General features: G+C 54.0%; 2 protein-coding genes across 7 annotated transcripts in view; both read left to right on the top strand.

The window, feature by feature from the left end:
- SIK3 (SIK family kinase 3) overlaps positions 1-14,745 on the top strand; it is a 245,049-nt gene extending 230,304 nt beyond the window's left edge. For 4 of the 5 annotated variants that reach the window (XM_035009004.1, XM_035009008.1, XM_035009005.1 and 1 more), the window contains 4 exons: positions 9,445-9,608; positions 10,504-10,636; positions 11,594-11,764; positions 12,455-12,679. In XM_035009004.1, the coding sequence (XP_034864895.1) occupies positions 9,445-9,608; positions 10,504-10,636; positions 11,594-11,751 (455 nt within the window). In that variant the 3' untranslated portion in view covers positions 11,752-11,764; positions 12,455-12,679. Of the gene's footprint in view, positions 1-9,444; positions 9,609-10,503; positions 10,637-11,593; positions 11,765-12,454 lie in introns of all 5 variants that reach the window. The other variant, XM_035009003.1, reaches the window with a different exon arrangement.
- Positions 14,746-18,445: 3,700 nt separating this feature from the next.
- APOA1 (apolipoprotein A1) lies at positions 18,446-21,566 on the top strand. Of its 2 annotated transcripts, none has more exons than XM_035009002.1 (4): positions 18,446-18,468; positions 19,699-19,761; positions 19,961-20,114; positions 20,810-21,566. In XM_035009002.1, the coding sequence occupies exons 2-4, from the start codon at positions 19,719-19,721 to the stop codon at positions 21,411-21,413; spliced, it is 801 nt and encodes a 266-aa protein (XP_034864893.1). In that variant the 5' UTR covers positions 18,446-18,468; positions 19,699-19,718; the 3' UTR covers positions 21,414-21,566. The 2 variants fall into 2 exon arrangements, with proteins under 2 accessions (XP_034864893.1, XP_034864892.1); XM_035009001.1 differs by lacking the exon at positions 18,446-18,468 and adding an exon at positions 19,329-19,482.
- The last annotated feature ends 828 nt before the right edge of the window (positions 21,567-22,394 follow it).

Here is a 22,394-nt window from a genome sequence, read left to right as displayed (position 1 = left end):
CCATGGTTCCTTGGAAACCAGAATTTCCCATCATCAAAATAGCCCACTTTAACTTCTGCAGTAGAACAAAATCAGCCAGTGCTAAGGAAATACGGCTTTGTGTAAATGGTGTTGGACCAAGGGTCAGAAACGCCCCTCGATTCCAGACTCGCCTCTATCACGAATGCCGTAACCTTGTCACTTAAACCCCAGGTTCTTAAGTTCTCCTCTGTGAAAAATGGGCAGGAGGAACAATGATGCTTTGCAGAGTACTTGGGAAGATAAAAACATGCACGTATGTGCCGTGTTTCACATAATGCGTGCGCGCACGCACATGTGAGGATGAGAGAAGCACTTGCTCCTCAGCAAGGATGATGGAAATGTGAGGCATTATTATTACTCTGCTCCTCTCATTAACAAGCTAAGTACAGAATATCCCAGCGTCATAAGGGATCCCCGGTGTTTTCCTGCATCACTTTGTATAATGCATGAGTACGTTCATTTCCATCCTGAAGGAGATTAGGATTACCAGCAGTCAGTTATACTCCGAAAATCTTCTTCCATCGTCATCCTAGCATTCATCCGAGACAAAAACTGCACTGACATCCATCCCATCACCATAGATCACAGAAAATGAGCCTATCCAGAAAATAAACCGTCTTGAAACCGAGCATATCTTCCATCCTCCCCCTCTTGGAGTTACCTGCATCTCCTGGCCTGTCCTTTGAGGTCAGCACACAAACTCCTGGGGAGTTAGGTCCTATGGAACAGAGCAGGACAGAGGCCTTGCTCTGAATCCGTTTATGAAGAAGACTTGGTGCTTTCCGGTTGTGCTTAGTAATGCACGGCCAGGGAGGGACATGTGCTTGCCTAAAACAGTTCAGAATCCTGGGTTTTTGAGCAAATGGGTGCCATTCGGCTTAGAGGCCTGCACCGGTCAGACAGACTGTGTTCGCCTGCGGCTGTATTTGTAGGTGGGCATAGGATGGTGGGAGATTTCAGAACCAGGTCATATGTGGAATGGCTGACAGACCTGGCAATGTTCAGGCTTGGGAGGAAAAAAGGAACTAAGGAGAACCATCATAACCACGTGGAACAAGGGATTAGACTTTTTGGAGTCCGTATTATGGGCCAGGACCAAGATCAGGATCGAAGTGTCAGCAAATGTCAACTCCTGTGGAAGACCTTCGTAAGAACTTTCTAGAATAAGCTGCTTCAGCAGCCTGGGAGCTTTCTGTCACTGGGAGTGTTCCAGCAGAGGCAGGATGATAGTATCAGGGATACTGAGGAAGAGCTTCGTGCGTGAATGAAAGCTTTTCACCAGATTAGCATATTGTAGTCGGTGTAAAAAGGAGGAGAATGGTGAACATCTCTCCAGGGCTTTCCATGTGCCAGACACCCACTGCTATTCACATACAAGTTCATTTAATCCTCACAGCAACCCTATAAGGCAGTTAACTCTTCCTGTCCCCATTTCACCAGTGAGACAAACGAGACACAGATTAAGTAATTTGCCCCCAAGGTCAGCAGCTGTTAAGTGGCACGTGAGCCCGGGAGTTATCCCGTTCCCTGCAGGAGATGCTGACTAAGCACGTCCCAGGTGTGCAAGGCAGTGAGGACTGAGCAGAGCCAGAGCAAACAGCGTCCACTCCCCGCTCCCCCCGCCGCCCCATCCTGGAATGCCATGTATGGAAACACCTTTTGAAATGTTTTTCTTCAAAAATTCTCATTTCTGCCCAGTTTTCCCTCCTGTGTGACTCCTGCGTACAGAAAGGCTGGGGGGCTTGAATTCGCCTGTGTCCCATAATTGTCCGAGGAACACCCCCCCCGCCCCCAGCAGGCTTGCTCGTCTCCTTGGTGCCTACGGTGAGGCAGACTGTAGTCGGCTCGTACGGGTGCTGCGGGGGCACCAGAGGGAGGAGAGAGAGTTCTCAGTCAGAAGAATAGCACAGGTTTCCAGCAAGAAGTGCATTTGAGTCGGGTCTTGGTGGACGAAGAGGAATTTGCCATTTGGCTGTAAGGGAGAAGCCAGGGGAAAGACCAGCAGGCGGGGTGCCTCGGTGGTGTTCTGGGGGGGAAGCAAGCAGGTTTGGTGGGTTTGAAGTGTAGTGCACATGAAGGAAGGAGTAGAAGCTAAGGACAGAGGTTTCCTTTTTTTTTTTTCCCCACTGTAAAATGCTCATTTATTAAAGTCTAGGACAATTATATGTTCTACAAGAGTATGCAGCATGTTCTTATTTTAGATGCAGCCATAAAGGGAGCACAGCTCTTAAATGCAAACAGGAATTGTATCTGATAATTAATAGAACCAAAGTCCACAGCAGCAGTAAAAATTAAATTGGCCTTAAATCCCATTTTATAGATTGTTTCTCTGTGGGCAGAGGTTTTCAAAGATCCAGAGTATGATCTAGATCCAGCTGCCTTGTGCCACAGGAAGTCCTGAGGCCTTCCCTTCTGGCCAGAACTTCACGGTTCTGTGGTTCTTTTGACAGATCTCCCCTACTTCTTCTCCTGGCTGAGTGACTCTCATTACTTCTGTCCTCCCTCTCCCTTCTCCCTACCTTGTCCCGTCCACCACCATCACCACCCTTATCCCCTCCAGACATCTCCTCTGGTCTCTGGAAGAATCAAGCAATAAGTGTCTCCCTAGAGCTTTTAGCTCAGGACTACCCTGTGCCTGGTTACCGGCTTTGCCAGTACCTTCCCCTCCGAAAGCCCTTTATTTCTTGAACCTTCTTTTCCTGACCTTTGATAACGAGCTTTTCTAGAAATTGTAATCTTAGCTCCTGCCCTGCTTGCTAATACAGTGTAGAGATGATTCTTCCTTCTTTCTACCCAGTTGACTCTAAACTTACTCTTTTTAAAAATTTATTTATTTTTATTTAATCTCAGTTAACATATGTTATTGGTGTCAGAGGTAGCGGTCAGTGATTCATCAGTCTTCTGTAACACCCAGTGCTCATTACATCACGTGCCCTCCTTAATGCCCATCACCCAGTTACCCCATCCCCCACCCCTCTCCCCTCCAGGAACCCTCAGTTTTTTGTTGTTGTTGTTGTTTATAAAGATTTATTTATTTGACACAGAGAGAGAGCACAAGCAGGGGGAGTGGGAGAGGGAGAAGCAGGCTCCCGTGGAGCAGGGAGCCCGATGCGGGGCTCGATCCCAGGACCCCGGGATCACGACCCGAGCCGAAGGCAGATGCCCAACCGACTGAGCCACCCAGGATCCCCCAGCAACCCTCAGTTTTAAACTTTCTCTTTAACTGAGCCACAGAGGATGCCTTTTCTTGCCTGAGTACTGTTCATCTTGTCTCCCTCCAACATCTGTCCCTACTCTGTGACTCTTGCAACCATCTACAGTTGTCTTTAGTGAATAAAGCCACAAGTTGATTACTGTGATTTTACGACCCGGTATAGTGAGATAAAGCAGTAGGGAAACCACTGGCCTCGGGGAGCCCCATGCTGCTCAAGAGTTCTAGTCACCTGCGGGCGTGGACATCGGTGTGTTTAAAATGACGTCTTCCAGGGCGCCTGGGTGGCTCAGTCGTTAAGTGTCTGCCTTCGGCTCAGGTCATGATCCCAGGGTCCTGGGATCGAGCCCCGCATCGGGCTCCCTGCTCAGCGGGGAGCCTGCTTCTCCCTCTCCCACTCCCCCTGCTTGTGTTCCTGCTCTCGCTGTCTCTCTCTCTGTCAAATAAATAAATAAAATCTTTTTAAAAAAAAAAAAATGACGTCTTCCTCTGAGGTGTCCCATTGTCCTTACCTTAGACGACACGAGCTTCCTCCAGGACCGTGGGCCTGGCACATCACGTCTCCTCTCTTTCCTCATCTGTGTAACGGGGGACGTTAAGCTAAATGCCCCCAAAGAGAAGGAGGATGGGATTCATGTCTGCAGTACTTCTGCTCCATGCCTGAGGCTCTCAGCTCGGTTACTCCTTTCTTTTCCACAGCCACCCTGGTTGTATATATGTATGTTACAGTCCCTTTTACGGTAGAAGCCATGGCTCCACCATCTTTTCCCGCTTTAACCTGACATGATTCTGTTCTTTAATCACAGACCTGTACCTCTGAAACAAATAATACATTTTATGTTAAAAGAAAAGAAGAAAGGGACGCCTGGGTGGCTCAGTCGGTTAAGTGTCTGCCTTCGGCTCAGGTCATGATCCCAGGGTCCTGGGATCGAGTCCCGCATCGGGCTCCCTGCTCTGCGGGGAGCCTGCTTCTCCCTCTGCCTCTGTCTCTCTCTGTCTCTCATGAATAAGTAAAATCTTTAAAAAAAAATTAAAAAAAAAGAAAAGAAGAAAGTAGTAGGAAGGGAAAAATGAAGGGGGGGAATTCGGAGGGGGAGACGAACCCTGAGAGACGATGGACTCTGAGAAACAAACTGAGGGTTCTAGAGGGGAGGGAGGTGGGAGGATGGGTTAGCCTGGTGATGGGTATTGAGGAGGGCACGTTCTGCATGGAGCACTGGGTGTTATGCACAAACAATGAATCGTGGAACACTACATCTAAAACTAATGATGTAATGTATGGGGATTAACATAACAATAAAAAAACCCAACTTGAGTGCTCATAGCGTTACCCTACCAAAGAGCCACCAGATAATTGGCTGTCACTTTTGCCAACAGGGGTTCTAATGCTGCCGCCCCCCCCCCCCCCCATTGCAGGCCTGTGCGGGAGGCTCATGCTTGTTTATCTCTTTGGCCAGAAAGGAATGCCCGCTGTCCTTGAATGACCCTTCCATCTCTGTGTGGTGACACACTAGTCCCAAGACCCTTCACCTGCTATTCCCATGACAGCAAATTCAGCAGTTTACTGAAGGACTGGGTTGCACAAGATGGTCTTGTAGGAGCTGTGGGGAGTGCAGGGATGGAAAGACAAAGAACCTGCCCTCAGGGGGCTTACACTCTGCTGGGGAAAGGAAGACAAGCTCATAAACAGCATTAGCCTGAAGTGCTACAGAATGAGTGCTGGAAGAGGTGTAATTATTAAGGAATAGAGCTAGTGAGATCCTCCTAAAATTTCGTAAGGCTAGAGGAACAGGGATCAGTGGTGACAGTCCGCTGTAGTCCTATTTCCTTTGTGGCCGCCTGCTACCAATCAGTGCGGGGCCAGGCCCTGCCGGGGCGCCGAGCTCACAACATGCCAGAGGCGTGTCTCGAGTGTGGCAAGCTCCCGGCACTGTCCATGCCCCATGCTGCCTGCGATCGCCCTTGTCTGCCACTCCAGAACGAGAAAGAAGGTTTATCTCCCTTCTGTGCTGTCGGTACACTTGATCTTTTTTTTTTTTTTTACTTTGCAAATAAATAAGTACAACAGCATAATGGGTTTACACAGTGAGATTATCAACTGAACTCACAAAGAAACCACATCCTCCACCCGCCCCCCCCCCCCAAGCTTCATCAGCTTCAGCAATATTTGTGGACTCAGGCCTCACAGAGGGGTGAAACAATGACAGGACAGGAGGGTTCACCCCTCAGAACTTTTGAGAGGAATAGGCACACATGGCATTTTTGCTCTCCTTTTCTCTTAGAGCCCAGTAAATGAGTAAGGGCGAGTCAACATTGACAGATTCAATAGAGAGTTGTGCAAGCCGCCCCCAGAGTCCCCAGGGCAGGGGGGCAGTGTGCACGGGGCCCTCTGGGGATGTGCCCCCCGCGTGATCGCATGGCCGCCCCCGCACTCTCCGCCTGACTTTGGTCAGTACCCGAGAACGCTGCTCTCGGATGTCCTCTCTCCCCCGTTATTTCTGTCGCCTTCGGTGAGCGTCACCGTTCCTCTAGCTGCTCATGAGGCAGAAGGGACCACAGCCTGGAGCTTGGATTTCCTGTCCCTCGGTCAGTAGGTTAGCCGCCTGACCTGCCCCCCACACACCCCTCCCACGGGTCGGCAGGTCTCTGTGGCGTGTCACAAAGGACTGGAGACTCAGGACGCAGCATTATTAAAAAGGACACTTGACTCGTGTAATCCCTCACAGCTTGTTCAAGAGCTTTTCACCTGTGGTGTCTTTGCAGCCCGCCAACAACCCTCATTTTTCAGATACAGGGAAATCGCTGAGATTACGTGTGGGAGCCAGGCTCGTGCACTGTCGGGGATGGAGCTGGACCCCGACGTCGAGTGTTCTGATTCCCGGGCTTACCTTCTTCCCGGCAGGCCTCCGGGCCTCCCATTCTGCACCGCGCACGCCTGTCTGCCAAGCCAAAGGTGCCAGTCCTGCCGGCGCTTTGGCCTGTGCATTATACGGAAGCTTTGTCGCCTAACTCCTGTTAATCTGTTTTCATCTGGTTTTTAACTTGCATTTGTCTCTCCTAAACCAGAGGAAATTCAACCAATCTCCTAAACCAACCTCTGAAAGTTGAAGTGTCTGTAACTCCTTTGTTCCCGTACATATGGACAAATTGTCCCCACAATTCTGGAAGCAGGGTTTCCTGTTTGTGTCTGCCAGCTGGCTCAGTATGCCCTGTGCCCTCAGAACCACCACCTCCGGAATGAGTGTAATAAGTGACCCCAGTCTCGGCTGAGCTCTCACAGTGCACCGAGCGCTTTGGGACCTGTGGGGTGAGTCCCGCTTTACCAACACACTGAGACCCAGGGAGGCCCGGCGGCTTGCCCAATGTCCCACTCCTCGGGAGTCCTGGGGAAGCCGGGATTCAAGCCCACGCCTCCCCTACCCCAGAGCTTGTGCTCCTGAGCTCTAGGCTGGGGAGTCCGGAAGGCTCACTGCACGGTTTCCCAAGCAATCGCTGCCCCCCCCGTGAGGCCTAGGAAGAGCGCAGCCTTTCTGGCAGCAGGGCCCAGGCAAGGGTGGGTGTTTGGGTTCGGGGAAACGCCATTCTCAGGAATAAAAAAGTTCAAGAGAAGAGAGGGAAAGGTGACTATAAACTCTCAAAGAGGTGGGAAGGAGCTCACTATCAAGATCGGGATCCTGTACATTTCGGAAGCTTTGCTGTCACCTCATGTTTGAGGAACTCTCTACACGGGGGAGCTCTCGTGTCGTCCTGGGCAGAGCAGGCAGGTGCAGTGGATGAGGTTGGCGTCCAGCAGGAAAGAACCCCAGGGAGGTGAGCAGATGGTGTGAGCCGCAGGGAGGAGAAGATAGGCACTAGGAAATACCTCGAAGAAGCAAGCTGCTGCTGTTTGTGTCGCTTCCCGGCAGGGCAGACCGCAGAGCCCGGGCCACACTGCACCCTGCCTGCGGCTTTCGGCGGTCGTGGGCCGAGTGCCAGAGCTGTGCCCGCGGAGGGGCCCCAGGCAGCCGGGCTCAGATGAGTGAGGACCGGCCCACATGGCGAGGCCCGGCGGAGGCTTTCCTTGCTCGTCCCCTCTCTTCTAGCTTTGAGCTTTCACTAGCAAAAGAACTGGCTTCTGGCCGTTTCTTTGGCCTCTTCGCTCAGAGAACTTCCAAAAGATTTCTCACTTGCCTTCCTGCACCTTTGGCAGCTGGGAAGCCTCCCTCCTCCTCTTGTTCTCCAGAATATGCTGCATTACCAGCCACATTCATGTCAGTCGGCTCCCCTCCCAGCCCGTCTTCCCTCAGCCCCCGAGCCAGGCCTGACCTCGATTGTTGTAGGAGACCTTTTGAATATGGAGACCTGAAACCCTTTACCCAACACTTACGCGGTACATTTTACTTTCATTATTCAAATAAACATTGGAATGGCATGGTTAGCGTTATTGACAACTTTTTAAAAACCTGGTCTCGCCAAGGTAGAGTTCATCAGAAGATAAGCCCAGTGGTTGCCAAGGAGCTTTGACTGAAAAAAATCAAGCAAGCAAACAAAACGTATGTTCGAGTGCCAGGCTCTTAAGGACTGGAGCCAAAAGTGCTACCGGGAGGGTCCTGTCAACTTAGGTGTGGCCCTGGTATTCTTCTTGACCACCTTGGTCAAGAGGAAGTATTCAGTCCTCTCAAACTCTCTCTGCTCCAAAATCCATTCTGCAGGGTGCATGACTCTGACAGGATACCAACCCAAATAAAGAGAGCATTTATTAATATCTGTTAAAGAGCTAAGTATTACATACCTACTGGGGGTAGACAGTGTTCTGGAACACTGAAGGCTCACAGACATGCATAAGATACAATTCTTGTTCTCAGAGAACAGGCTAATGTGAACAGCTAAAGCAAATACACAGTTGAACATGGTGTCAGGAATAATGTTAGAGTAATAAAGTCTTATAAAGTTTTCTGGCACTTGAAGCAAAAATCTTTTTCTGTTTGAAAGGGAAAGTTTCATCAAGATGTTAACATTTGAGACGGACCTAGGAGGATGAGTTGATTTGGATTGGCTGGAACGGAAGAAGAAGCAAGCATTTCCAGGGAGAGAGAGCAGGGAGGCTACTTGCTTGGGATCCTGAGTGGGTGGGGAAGAATCAAGTGCTCCCATTTGACTATAGAGGGTAGCATGTAGGGGAGAAGGAGTGTGAGGTACTCCCTGGAAAGTGGGCTGGGACAGCGCTGTGAAAAGTGGGCTACTCTGTGAAAAGATGGATCTTTGTAGAGTGGCGGTCCGGGGATGGTGAGGAGGGAGGGTTAGTAACCCAGGCAAGAGGAGGAAGCCGTGAGATTGGCAAGGGAGGGACTCAAGTGACCAACATTGCAGCGGTAGATTCGTTAGGCTTGAGGTGATGTGGAACCAGGAGGAAGGAGTCAGTGGGGGACCCATGAGCTCACATCAGGAAGATTAGGAAAATAGGCACCGAGATAAGACTTACGTCTGAAAGAGGACCGGGGGTGGGAGGTGTTGATGAGTTTGGAGCTGGGCATGTTAAGTGTTAGATGTCGGTTAGCTCTCCAAGGAAAGGTAGCTAGTAAATAGTTGGAATTACAGATGTGGAGCTTATTAAAAGAGCATTTCAGTAATTCTTTACCTAGAGGCAATATAGTTGAAGCCATGAAAATAGATATTACCAAAGTAAGTGTGAGGAGAGAGAGGAGGGCAAGGTAGAAATATAAACTGTGGAGGAGCCATGGAAGCAGCTGGGGACAGCAGTTCAAAACGTGGAAGAGGGGCCCGGGCTGGTGCACTGAGGTGGAAGCCAGGGAAGGAGAGAGAAGGTGTCCATGGAACAGAGGCCATTCTCCCGGGATAGAGGTTCCTGCAAGCTCCAAGGAAGATTCTTACGTGCATGTAGGTTTGGGAAACACAGCACTGTCAAATCGACAGAGGAATGAAGGAAAAAGAAAAGGTTCAATGTGATCCAGCCAACTGCCATTGTATGGAATTTTTCTCGGGAGGGTTTATGATCCCTCCATAAAGAGGCTCATAGCTGCCATAGGACTTGGGGTTGGCACCCGGGTCCAGGCTCCTCTAAGCACCATCACTAGCCGGCTGAGGAATTGCAGATCATGCCCATGTGGTCCTCACCATTGCTCGTTGCCTCTGGCAAGACATTTCTTTGATGGGAGTTGACATGTTGGGAGAAGCTCGAGATCTGCTGACCCTCTTTTGCTCTGTCTCCTCAGAGTCTGTCATAGGGAGCTGCATGGATAGAAGTTCTCCAGGAGAAGTAATGGAGCTACCTGATCACAATGGACTTGGGTACCCAACACGCCCCTCTGTCAGTGAGCACCACAGGCCCCGGACCCTCCAGAGACACCACACGATCCAGAACAGTGATGATGCTTATGTATGTTGGCCCCCTCCGGCTTCTCAGAAGTGGGATCCTACCAGTCCCACCTTGACAACAGAACTTAGCAGTGGGGGGTCACATCCGCCCTTCTGTTTTTCTCAGCCAGAGTCCAGCAACTCTGAGAACTATGCAAGCATGTCTTTGAATCAGCCTCACAGACTAGTCGAATCTGCGCTCCCAACTTTAGACTGAGGAATCGAGTAGTTGCTCTCTGTTCCTTCTGGGCTGAGTTCTTGAACTTCTCCCCAAACGATCTAAGCTCCAGCCCAAGCAGATGAACCCCTAGGCTCTTGGTTAGTTTTCTGACAGCTCCACTGAACTTATTCAGATAAAGGGAACTAATCTAGCTCCGGAAACCTTTGCTTTCCTAGGGCAGCACTGTCTAATACGGTAGCAGCTAGCCACAGGTGGCCCGCCAGATTTACGTGTATTTAAAATGAAATTGAAAAAATTTAGTTCTTCAGGCACACTAGTCACACTTACAAGTGCTCGGTAGCCACTTGGGACTGGTGGCTCTGTGCTGGACGGGGCTGATGTGGAGCGCTGTCCTAAGACCAAGTCCTTGGGCGCTGGGGGTAGGTCAGAAACCTGATTTTGGAAGGCCATGCCATTGCCAAGGGCATGTGACCACCAGCTGAGGTTTGCCGTGTCCTCCCCCACCCACTCCCACCCCACGGGGGAAGGTGAGGCAGCTTCCTGCGCTGTCACCCCTTCAGCCTCCCCGTTTGGATGGCACCGCGGAGGAAGGGAGTCTGGGTGGTCCAGCCTGGGAGGGGTGCCTGAGGCTGCCCTTTGCCTGCGCTCTATTCGAGGGAACCGCTGTCTTTGGGGGTCACCCGAGAGTGGCACATTCTCTGGTATCCTGACTTCTTTTCCTAATTGTTTTCTGCAGGTGCAGCTGGATAACTTACCGGGAATGAGTCTCGTGGCTGGGAAAGCACTCAGTTCTGCCCGGATGTCGGACGCGGTTCTCAGTCAGTCCTCGCTCATGGGGAGCCAGCAGTTTCAAGATGGGGAGAATGAGGGTAAGGGGCCTTATGCATGGGGCGCCCCTCCCCCTCTTCACTAGTGACTCTTCTCCTCTTCTGTAGAAAGGGTTCACGGGAAGATGGGAAGCCAGAGCTTCCCCAAGGGGTCTGGACCCAAAGCCCTTCCCACTTCTCTGCATCGAGAATGAGTGCACAAAGTATCTTCTGGTTGAGTGCAGGGTTATCACATCTGTGTTTGTAATGCTTCGATAAGATACTGCTTTAATAACTATTTTTCTAGTTCTCATTAGAGGGCATTGTGTTGTAAGGGACTGTGTCTCCCTCTCCTTGGCACCAGTAAAGGGAGGGTATCATAACAGATACAAAGCATAGGCTCTTTGGAATGGACAGGTCTGCAAGAAATCCTCACTTTGCCCTTTACAGGCTCCACGGACGAGGCACTTCACCTTTCTGAGGTGAAGTGGCATGACTCCAGCCAGGCCGGTCAGTGTACCTGTTTTCTAACACTGGCCTCTGATCGTGGCCAGACGATGTGGCCAGCCAAATTGGCCTGGGAGGACCCTCCCATAAAGTGGCAGAAACCATAGAGCCTAGATTCTAGATGGTGCTGTGAGCCTTAATTGGCTTAGTGGGTTTAAAGTGCTTAGAACATCGCCTGAGCCTACTAGCAGGAGGATTACCAGCTCCCTTCAAGAGGTAGATCTTCCTGCAGGAGCAGTTCTGTCTGCTTCCACACTGCAGGGGTTGATAGTGCCTGAGGTGGGAGATAGTAAAGGAACGGGGCAAAGTGGAACCCGGCGAGACTACGGGAAGAATCCTGGCTCAGCCCACAGCCACTGACCACACGGAGGGCCCGCTGTGAGCTAGAATTCAGGCCTGGGAGTCCAGCTCCAGGGGGCTCCGATTTCTCTTCCTCCTCTCTCCCCCTTGCGCACCTCCCACCTCCACCCCCCGGCTCCCTGCAAATCTCACGTGTTCTTTCTGGTCTTGCAGAATGCAGGGAGAGTCTAGTCGGTCACGAGCACCCAGACCTGACTGATGGCAGCCAGCATTTAAACTCCTCTTGCTACCCATCCACGTGCATTACAGACATCCTGCTCACCTACAAGCACCCCGAGGTCCCCTTCAGCATGGAACAGGCAGGCGTGTAACAGCAAACGGAGAGTGAGTATCGCCCGCCAGGGCCGACCCAGCCCTTGGGCCCGGTGCCGGCCCCTGATCTGTCCGGGGCTTCCTTTGGTGCGGGGTAGCCCGTGAACTTGACGGCACCACTACCCCCGACCCCTTGGTCTTCGCCTCTTCTGCCCTGTCAGACGAAGCTGTGCAGCTCTTCCGGGGAGCGGGTAGGGCGCATGCAGAATGCACGCTGGCCATAGTCCCTTGGTTTATTGCGGGGCAAAGACACACGTTGAGGGTGCCGTGGAAACATAGAAACAGGAAGTGAGCTGGGGCTTCGGAGGACAGGGGACCTCTGGCCGCGGTCATAAGGAGAAGACAGTCCTTGACCTCAGTCCCGAAGCAGGAAACCCAGCAAGAAAACGTGTCTGGCCATAGTTTCCAAGGCTGTGCTGTAAGTGGAAGACTATTCCAGGCAGGGAACGATCAGGGGCCAGTGGTAGAAAACAGGAGTCCTGCCTGAACACGCAGGAGGTATGGCATGGCTTCCCTTTGAAAACTCTGACAGAAGCCTGTGAATGAACGTTAAGCCATCTGGCCGACCCATCCTCGGGCCTCAGCGCGGCAACCCTCTTGAAATACCTGGGTCAAGTGAGCCGGTTGCATGTTGTGAAAGTTTTCAAGTGAACGTGCGGGCCTTTTGCCGCACGCTAATCCTCCGCGTCTGCTCCATTGCAGGTTTGTGTGCAGCGCGGGGACGAGAAGGTTGACTTTAAGCCAACAGTATCTAGCAGCATTGCGCCAAATCGCCATTGTGTTTCCGTCCACCCAGAATGTCGCGGCCCCTTACCTCACACTGGCTCATCAGTGTGCGGTTCTTTTGGGTTCTGAGGGGGTTTTGCCATGTATACCTGTATGACCAAGTCGCCAAGGAAATAAACAGGATATCCATGTTTGCCACCCTTTGTGGACGTGTATTTGGTATATTTGAGTTGGTGGTTTGGTTTGATTTCTTTTTTTTTTTTTGTATGTATTCTTTTGGAGGTGATTTTCTCTCTTTTCTTCTTTGTTTCTCCCTCTCTTTTTTCCCCTTTCTTTCCTTTGTTGAGACAGAGGAACAAAGCAGTTAAAACTTCCAAGGCCAGAGACCCAGAGCCACGCCCCTCCCCTGCCTCCACCCCCAGAGCAGCCTCCATGCCTTCGCATTGCTGATCCACAGGGGCAAATACTAACAGACAACAAGTCTGGAATCTTAGTGGTTAGGGAAAGGGAGAGAAGAAGGGGTGACGGCCCCTGGCACTTGGAGACCAGAAAGAGAGCAAGAAACAAACAAAAAGAACCCCCAAGCCTGGAGGGAAGCTGGGAAGGTCTTTACTGCTGGGATCCCATGAAAAACGTGTCTGGCCCGGCCAAAATCGCATCAGACCGTTCGCATGGAGGCCCAGGGTGGCCTGGCCTTGAGCGGTTGCCAGTCAGAACGTCTCAGTGGGAGCCTTCTCTTTGGTGTATAACTCAGCTCCCCTCTTACAACCTGGGAAGTTGGTTGCTTTTATCATCCTGCGGGTCCTACCCACAGACTGAACACCCAGCCGTGGTACACGGTGCTTGTCACCTGTCATTCTCTCTTTATATTGTGCTGTACACGGTGGTTCTTCAGACACACACATACACGCACACGCTTTTCCCCGTCCGCCTCTTTGACACAGGCAGGAAGAACCGGAGGTTGTCGTGGGCCCTGCCTCCCTCCTAACCTTCTCCTCCTCCCCAGGCATCCTCAGCGCCTGTTTTAATTCTTGATCATGTAGGAATTGTTTTGGGTAAATGTTGATATTATTGTTATTATTATTGTTATTATTATTAATAAATAAAAACAAAAGGAGTTTTTGTTTAAAAGAGAAATGTTTAACCAGATTCTGTTCTATTTGAATTGTGACTTGCACCTTCTGTTCCAAGTATTTTATGTAGACGCTATACTTGTGAGCAGCTCTTACCTGTGCCAGTGACAGGTGTCGTGGCCCCCCGCCCCCACCCCCCACCCCCCACCCCCGGGAAACAGTGCGCACGCAACTGCAGTCGTCGGCCGCTCTCTTTGTGTTTCTTCACTGTTAGAAACCAAAGTCTTCTCTGCCGGCTGGGGGCTGACAGCATCTGGTCCGTCTCCTTCTGATCGTCAGAGCAAGAAGGAGATGTTCAACATTCTGACTCTTGATCCTTTTTCCTGGGAAAGCAGAGTGAAGGGTCCCCCGTCCGCTCCTAGTTTTTCACCCTGAATTTGCACAGAAGAAAGCGGGTGTCCAGCATGGCCGTCCTGATGTTGCTGACAGGATTCCCATGCAGCTTGTCCTCACGGATTCTGGCAGCTCAGCTCCTGGACCTGAGGTCCTGCGAGTGGATTTCTGCAATGCGAGAGCCCTTCTCGGGATCTGTCCACGTTTCCATGGTCCCCAATCTCCCCTCCGCTTGGTGAGGCCTCCAGCTCCCACCAGAAGGAGGCGACCCCGAAGGCCCGAACAGCTACCGTGACTTCTCTGGGCTTGTTCCAGCTCCCAGCCGCCCCCCCCCCCCGCCGCCCCCTCGCTCCCGCGCTCAGCCTGTTCTGTTTACATGGTACTGTGCGGATGGAAGAACAGGCTGCCCCCTGCCAGTGACCCCCGGGTGAGAGCCAGTGAGCCCGTTAACCGTGCCATCTTGCGAACTACACTTGTAAAAGATCATTGCTTTGTATCGTAGTAACCGATATGCGCCGTATATGTTGAATGTATATGAATATAATTTCCTATTTCTGCTCTTTGAAAATGTCAGAAGTATTTTTTCTTTCTCATTTATGTTGAACTAAAAATGGATTAAAAAGATCTCCAGACCCAAATTGTGGCATTAAGACTTCTAGTCTTTTTTTTTCCCCCTGGTGGGCAACTTACAAACTTACAACTTAATACCTGGGTTGGACAGTAGGGGTTTGTGAAAATAAGAACCTGATTACGATCTTATGTTGATACACTGTTTGCCTTGTGGTTCAGAGTCTAGCTGGGAGAAGCATCCAGGTGGGTGGAGGGTGGAGGCTGAAGAGGCCTACTAAGCATAGGGTGGAGCTTTGAGCAATCCATTATCTCACTCCACCTTGTCAAGGAGCATTCTCTAGAAGCCTGAACTCGGCCCACACTGTGTCCCCAATCACCCAGCTTGGACTCTGCCCCCTCAGAAGGGAGCCTTTGAGTGTACTGAGTCAGAGGGAGAACAGACTCCTTGGGAGGGTACTTTTCAAGGAGTGGAAGGAGGTCCTCAAAGACCTGGGGCCTTGGCGAAGTGACCCCAATCAGCCCAGTGATGGGGTTGCCAAATAAGTGTTGGGACGGAACATTTCTAGCATTCCTCTTTTTTCCCACCAGGACTCCAGAGGGCAGGGTGGAATTTCCAGCATGGCCCCAGGCCTGGCTAAGAGCGAGCTGGTTGAGGTGCTCCTGTGAAGAAAGATTACTGACGCTGGAAATACTGGGTTTGTAGAAAGAAGAGCGGGAAGAGGGAACTTAGAAAAGCGTCGGCACCCATGCTGGACTAGAAGGTCACTGCGGGACGGTTTAGAACAGAAAGAGCCTTCGCAGAAGGGTCTCCTAGAAATCGTCTGAGTGGTTCACACCCCTGGAAGGCTTGAGTGAGCGTCTCTGGAAGCACACAGTGGCACACGAAGGTGCCTTCCACATCTCTAACCACCTCTGCAGCGGTACCACCCCCGTGAAATGAGCCCCGGCGCCTTGGGGCCAGAGGAGGGATGAGCTTCGAGGGGAAGGAGGCTGCTGTCCTCCTGGAGGAAGGCCAGAGATCTGAGCGCTAGAAGGTAGAAGCCATGGCCGCAGATCCTTCCAGACCCTTCCTTCTGACTTTGTGCCGTCCCCCCGCCCCCCCGACCGCGGAGGCAAGCACTCCGAGGGCTGATGTGCCTCTGCTTTGCGGGCCTCGGAGGAGCGGCCTGCACCTCGGTCTCCTGAGCCGGAGGGCAGGAGAGAGTCGCGTTTGGCGGGTTACGGGGCCCTGCCCTAGGGCCTAAATTGGGGCTCTGTCACCAGGAGCTGCGACACAATTGCCGAAAAGGAAACGTGGGGGTGGGGGCTCCTTCCCCTGCTCCGTCTGAACCGTCCCAGCCCCAGGTCTCCCGTCTCTCCGTTCAAACGTCCTGAGCGAGGTCTCTGATACAAGGCCAAAGCCTCAAGAGTTAGTCACTCTTGGGGCTCCTCCCAAGGCCCGCTCCTTCAGATGCCCCTTTACCGTCCTGGTGACGGTTCCTTTCCCGTGCCAGTGTCATTCATCGAGCAAATATTTGTTGAGTGTCTGTTATGTGCCAAGCATAGCAGGGGACAGAGTCCTCCCAGGTGTAGACTGCCCAGTATGACATGGGGACGGGAATTGTGAAATGAGTGGCTAATCATTCTGAGCAAAATCCACTCCTGCATCAGCTAGCAGGTCTCCAGCATATGTCCGGTGGGGGGGCCAGGGTCGGGCCCTTGGTGACCCTCTTCAGAAACGGTCACTCTGGAGAGTCCCAAGATCAAGGAAAAAGGGTGCTGGGACTAAGGGCCCACACTGGTGGGCCTTTGCTAAGCAGCTAATGCAGTCCGTGGGCCCTCGAGGCCTCTCCCAGGCTGGCCCCCGGGCTGATTCTGACATGCACAAAGCCTTCCTTCCCCTCCAAAATCTTAGTAATGAGGGGCTTGAGCTAGTTTGAGGCAAACATCTTACAACGAAACGGAGTAGACAGACACACTGGTAAACAAGTACAGTGAAAAAGACTTGCTGCTTGTGAGGATGCTATTATCAACAGCGCTCCCTAGCCCGATGCCTTCAGATCCCAGAGCCGGGAAACAGAAGCCCCTGATCGGAACACGCGGGCTAGGGGCGCCGGGGGCCTTGCTGCTGGTGGCCTGACAGCACCAGGTACTAATGGCTGGAAGCCACGGGCAGCTCTTGGCAGCCCCGAGCGGCTCTCTTCTCATACACAAGACAACAGCGAAAATATCTGGCTGCCGGGCCTTCCAGGGACGATCGTGGAAATGCTTTGGCCACTGAGGAGCTACACAAATGTTGGAATTAGGTTTAACCATAATAATCGTTTCAGTAATAAACCAAAGTATAACAATGGCGGGTAGCTTGGAGTCCAGCCAGTAAGCTTCTGAGATTCCCCCCGTGTGCTGGCTGGGGCGAGCTCTACCCCCAGAAAGGAAGGAGCCTCTCTTGGCCCCAGGAGGGGACCAGCCTCCCCACCCCCCACCTCCCTAGCTCTTTACACCACAGGCAGAAAGCTGGGCTGGCTAAGTGGCGGCCCAGGCAGACTGTTCAAGGAGACCGGCTTCCTCTCTGCAGGGCCCCATGGACCTCTGTGGCTGGGTTGGTCCGGGAGCAGACGTCCCAAATCCCAGCAGCTGCAAGTCAGGGCCACACAGAGAAAATATGAGTCCTTGCCACATCTGTTTCCAGAAGTCGGGGTCCTAGCTCCAGTCTGAGAGGGCAAGTGTGTTCACTGGGAGCAAGAATGGGGAGAATGCCAGAAATTGGGATTCGGGGACACAGAAGAGTTACCGAGTGCCAGCTACCTTCCGGTTTTGCCACAGCTGTTCAAATGCAGTGCTTAAAACAACACACGTTTATTATCTCAGGACAGTTATAGAGGTCAAAAGTCCCAAGAGGTCATACTTGGTCATACAAAGCTAAAATCCTGGTGTCAGCAGAGCTGCCTTTCTTCTGGAGGCCGCAGGAGAACATCTGTGTCTACCTCGTCCTGCTTCTGGAGGCCGCCCACACCCCCTGGCTTACGGCTCCCTACACATTGCTCTGACCTGAGCTGCTGTCCCCTTGTCTCCTCTGACCGCGTCTCTTGCCTCCCTCTCGTGTAGTTAGGGACCCTTGTGCTGACATCGGGCCCACCTGGATAATCCAGGAAAACCACCCATCTCAAGGTCCCTATAATCACATCTGCAAAGTCACGGGTTCCAGGGCTTAGGACCTGAACATCTTTGGGGGGGAGGGGTATTAGTCTGCCTGCCGTGCACACCACCCCTGCCGTGACTCTAGGGATGGGGTTTTCCGTCCTTGTCTTCATTCAGCAGATAAGGGACTGAGGAGGGCAGAGGTTCTATAACTTGCCCAGGGCCACACAGCTAACAAGGGGCAGAGCTGGGATTCAAGGCTGTCCAGCCCCAAGCCTTCTTATCTGCGGTGAAGGACAGGAGACTGGCTACAGTGGCGGAGGCCTGGGGCCCGGCAGCTCTGGGACCTGGCTGACAGTGGGGAGTTTCCTGGGTAGACGGTGAAGGGCACATTGCTGTCCTGGGTCTATACATCCAGAGCCCCGCGTGCAAAGTTTAGCCCTGCCTCTCACTTGCTGAGAGACCAGAGACGTAGGGCAAATTTGGTCCCCACCCTCCAGTTTCCTCATCTGTAAGATGGCAGGGAGGGGAGAGGCCGGAGTAGTTGATCTCACAGTCCTCTCGGCTTCTGTGGGCCTCCACAGCTTCTGTGACTCAGGGCCCATCAGGGAGCTGGGGCTGGAGGTGCTGGGCCTTCCGGGAGACCCCTTGCAGCGCGGCGCTGCAAACACCATTGAGCACACAGCACTTTGCACTTATTTACACGACTCCCCAGGGCCTCCAACAGCCCAGGCCATTGTTGTCTCCATTTTACTGATAGGAAACCAAGGCTCAGAGAGATGACCTAACTGGCCCGAGATCCTCCTCCAGGATTTTGCAAGTGGGAGGCGAAATGAAGTGAGTAACCAGGTCTCCTGCGGCCTCCTTCTGCAGAGGTCCTTCCCCCGCCCCCGCACCGGGGACCCCTAAAGTCTGGTCTCCACTCTCACTGTGCACGCCCACATGTAAACACCGACAGTGCAAAGATACGTGGATTCACTTAAGTGACTGCCCTTTGTTCTGACATGATGCCCTTTCGTGACGTTAAAAAAAGATCTTTTCTTTTGTGAAGTCCTTGTCACGGGAGACGGGTGGGGTTTGGGGGGCGATGAAGAGACCGTGGGTAACGTTTTTAGTATATGTGCTGCCGAAGCGAGCACCGTGGGTAACGTTTTTACATGACAAAATCAAAAGCTGGCAACTCCGTGTTGGTTTTTAGAATTTGTTTTGAAATGTCAGAGGTCCCGGAAGTCTCAGTCTGGGAGCCACGAAGCCCTCTCCACTCTGCCCAGGCCACTCCCTGGCCCCACCGTCCCCTTCGGGAGGTCTGGGAGAGCCTGGAGAAAGGTCTGCTGACCTGTTGGGACAAAAGGTGTTGGGTGGAAGACCGTCGGCTGCCTTTGGAGGGGAAGGCCAGGGTGGGGGCAAAGTGATCTACCTGGAATGCAAGGGGACGGTGGGGGAGGACATCTCCCGAGGGGAGGAGTCCCAGCCATCCCTGGCCAGCCGGTGTCTCTTGCTTCCGGCTGCGCTCGCATGGCAGACAATGGCGGGCACACATCCCCCCTAGGAGAAGCCATGGGTGCAGATGACCCCGACCCTGAGGGCCTGCAAGCCTGCACCCACCCCCTCTGGCCCCCGCCTGAACCCTTGATCCCTGTCCCTGCAGCCCCCACAGCTTCCTGTTTGCCCATTCTATTTGTCCGGCCCTGGGGACAGAGCTGATCCTTGAACTCTAAGTTCCACATGGCCAGGACCAGGGAGCTGCAGCAAGGCCTGGGCTGGGCTTATCAGCCTCCCAGCCCAGCCCCTGCCTGGAGACATAAATAGGCTGGGAGAGTGGGCAGCTCAGAGACTGCTGGAGTCCTCGAGGTAAGTGCAGTTGTCTGCTCCCCGGCTCTGGGCATCGGAGGCTCAGGCTCTGGGGTCCAGGCTCTAGTCTCTGCCCCATGCCGGGGCTCTGGGTACCGAGACCCCTTCCCACTCTGTGCCCTGCCTCCTCCACTCCTGACTAAAATGAGTGGGGGGGCATTGGGCTCCTCACACTAGAGGCCTGGCCCACTCAGCCGGGACCCTCTTCTCCTCCAGGTCACCCAGGTCCCTTCAGGATGAAAGCGGTGGTGCTGACCTTGGCCGTGCTCTTCCTCACGGGTAGGTGCCCCCCAACCTAGGAAGCCAACCATTGGCGGGGGGGAGGGGGGCCTTCTCCCTAAGCCCCCGTGGGCCACCCTCCTGAGCCCAGGGAACAGGATTTCTCACGCATCCCCTTGCCCCTGCCTCCAAGCCTGGCATTTCAGCTCTGAGCCCAGTCCGGAGCTGGCCTGATCTGGGTCTCTCCTCTCACCTCCAGGGAGCCAGGCTCGGCATTTCTGGCAGCAAGATGAACCCCAGTCACCTTGGGATCGAGTGAAGGATTTAGCCACCGTGTATGTGGACGTAGTCAAAGACGGCGGCAGAGACTATGTGGCCCAGTTTGAAGCCTCTGCCTTGGGGAAACAGCTGAAGTATGGACCCAACCTGGGGCTGGGGCACCGGGGGGCTGGGGACAGGGGCAGGGGTGGCCGGTCCTGCTGGGCAGAGAGGCCTGTGGGAAGATGTAGCCAGACTGGCCAGATCCCCACCTGCTATTTCCTGGGCCCCGTAGAAGGCCTGGAAAAATCCCGAATGGGATCCCCAAGCAGGAAAGAGATCCCCCAAATAACCAGCATCTCACAACCCATTTTAGGGAGAATAAGATCTGTAGCACCCTAGCGAGGGGCTGCCGGGTCAGCAATCACAGCACCACCATCTGCTTGCGAGTGCGACAAGCCCCTTCCGATTCTTAGCTCCCTCCTCCTCTCCTGGCCAGCAACAGGGATGGCCGTCTCCAGAGAGGAGGATGGACTCCAAGTACAGTGACGAGGTCCCTGAGGCCCAGCTTTGGGGACAGACAAGACAGGGCACCCAACCCAGCTCTGTCTCTCCTAGCTCCTCAGTCCACCCGAACCGTGGGACCCAGCGGGAGGCTGTCCTGCGGGAGGAGAGGTGTGGGGAGAGCGAGGCCGGGCGCCGGCCCCTCGGGTTGATGCCCGGCAGGGACAGGTGCTGCTCGGGCCTCACCGCGGACGGGCCGGGGCGCCAGGCCCGCAGCTCCGGGGCTGCCCGGGGTGCCGGGGAGGCCACCCCTGAGCCCCTCGCTCTCCCCTCCTCGCCCCTTCAGCCTGAAACTCCTGGACAACTGGGACAGCTTGAGCAGCACGGTGGCCAAGCTGCGCGAACAGATCGGCCCGGTCACCCAAGAGTTCTGGGATAACCTGGAAAAGGAGACAGAGGTGCTGCGGCAGGAGATGAGCAAGGATCTGGAGGAGGTGAAGAAGAAGGTGCAGCCCTACCTGGACGAGTTCCAGAGTAAGTGGCACGAGGAGGTGGAGCTGTACCGCCAGAAGGTGGCGCCGCTGGGCGCGGAGCTGCGCGAGGGCGCGCGCCAGAAGCTGCAGGAGCTGCAGGAGAAGCTGAGCCCGCTGGCCGAGGAGCTGCGGGACCGCGCGCGCGCCCACGTGGACGCGCTGCGCGCGCAGCTGGCCCCCTACAGCGAGCAGCTGCGCGAGCGCCTGGCCGCCCGGCTGCAGGCGCTCAAGGAGGGCGGCGGCGCAGCCCTGACCGAGTACCACGCCAAGGCCAGCGAGCACCTGAGCGCGCTCAGAGAGAAGGCCAAGCCCGCGCTCGAGGACCTCCGCCAGGGCCTGCTGCCCGTGCTGGAGAACTTCAGGGTCAGCCTCCTGGCCGCCGTCGATGAGGCCACCAAGAAGCTGAACTCCCAGTGACGCGCCCCGGACCCGAGGGACCCCTCCCGGGGCTCCCCTTTCCGTGCATCGGGTTCTTCGAATAAACGTTTCCAAAGCGGGATGTCTGTGTCGGGCTGCGTGTGTCTTGAAGCTTCGGTTATGATTTTTAAACAATAAAATGGGCTCCGAAAACTGTAAATCCTTCTTTGGGAGGATGGGAGTGGGTGCGGGCGGAGGAGGGACGTCCCTGGGGCAGCCCCGGGGGCGGGCACCAGGGCCTTTGGCCGGGGGACAGGGACTTCCCTGCCGATTTTGCAGCGGGAGCCCATCAGTCGGAACCTGGGGCCCCGAGGGCCTTCATTCAGGGTCGGGGGCTTGCGAGGCCCGGCTGCTAGGAGGGAGGTAGTGTGTGGAGCCCCCTTCCCAAGGAGGCCCAAACAGAAAGGAGTAAGAGAGGATCGGGCGAGGGGACAGACAATGCATGCTAAGTGCCCTGCAAGAGGCTCGAATAAGAAGGCAGCCCTGTCTGAGGACGGTCAGGAAACAGGGCTCTCTTCCCCCCATATGTCCCCCCCCCCCCCCCCCCGCCCCCGCAGGCCAGGCCAGGAGTCTCTGGCAGCCCTCTGGCTTGGGGCCGGCCGGGATGGGCCTCAAGGAGCCCCTGGGGCTGGAAGGATGGGGGCAGGCTCACCTGAAGAGCTTGGCCTTTGCTCCTTCCCCCTTTAGTAATCCAAAAAATGAAGAAACAGATGCTTCGCTTTTCTTTTTTTACAAGGGCAGCATGCCACTCCTCACAGTCCTGCCCTCTCCAGAAAAGGCCGATGTGTCCTCCTTCACAGCTGTCAGCCAGCCATCCCACCCCTGGGGCTCTAAGCCTGAGTCGGAACAATAATCCCCACCTCTTACAGGTAACCAGCCCATTTTTATTTCCAAGATGCATTCATATCCATCATCCCACTGCATCCTTCCCCAAATCCTGGCCAGACAGCCACCACATCCGCGGCTCAGAGGAGAAAGCTG

This window comes from Mirounga leonina, unplaced genomic scaffold (genome assembly GCF_011800145.1).
Source record: "Mirounga leonina isolate KUSES-001 unplaced genomic scaffold, KU_Mleo_1.0 Mir_153, whole genome shotgun sequence".
Taxonomy (NCBI): domain Eukaryota; kingdom Metazoa; phylum Chordata; class Mammalia; order Carnivora; family Phocidae; genus Mirounga; species Mirounga leonina.
Note: the sequence above shows the minus strand (reverse complement) of the source record. Positions and strands in the feature narration are given on the sequence as shown.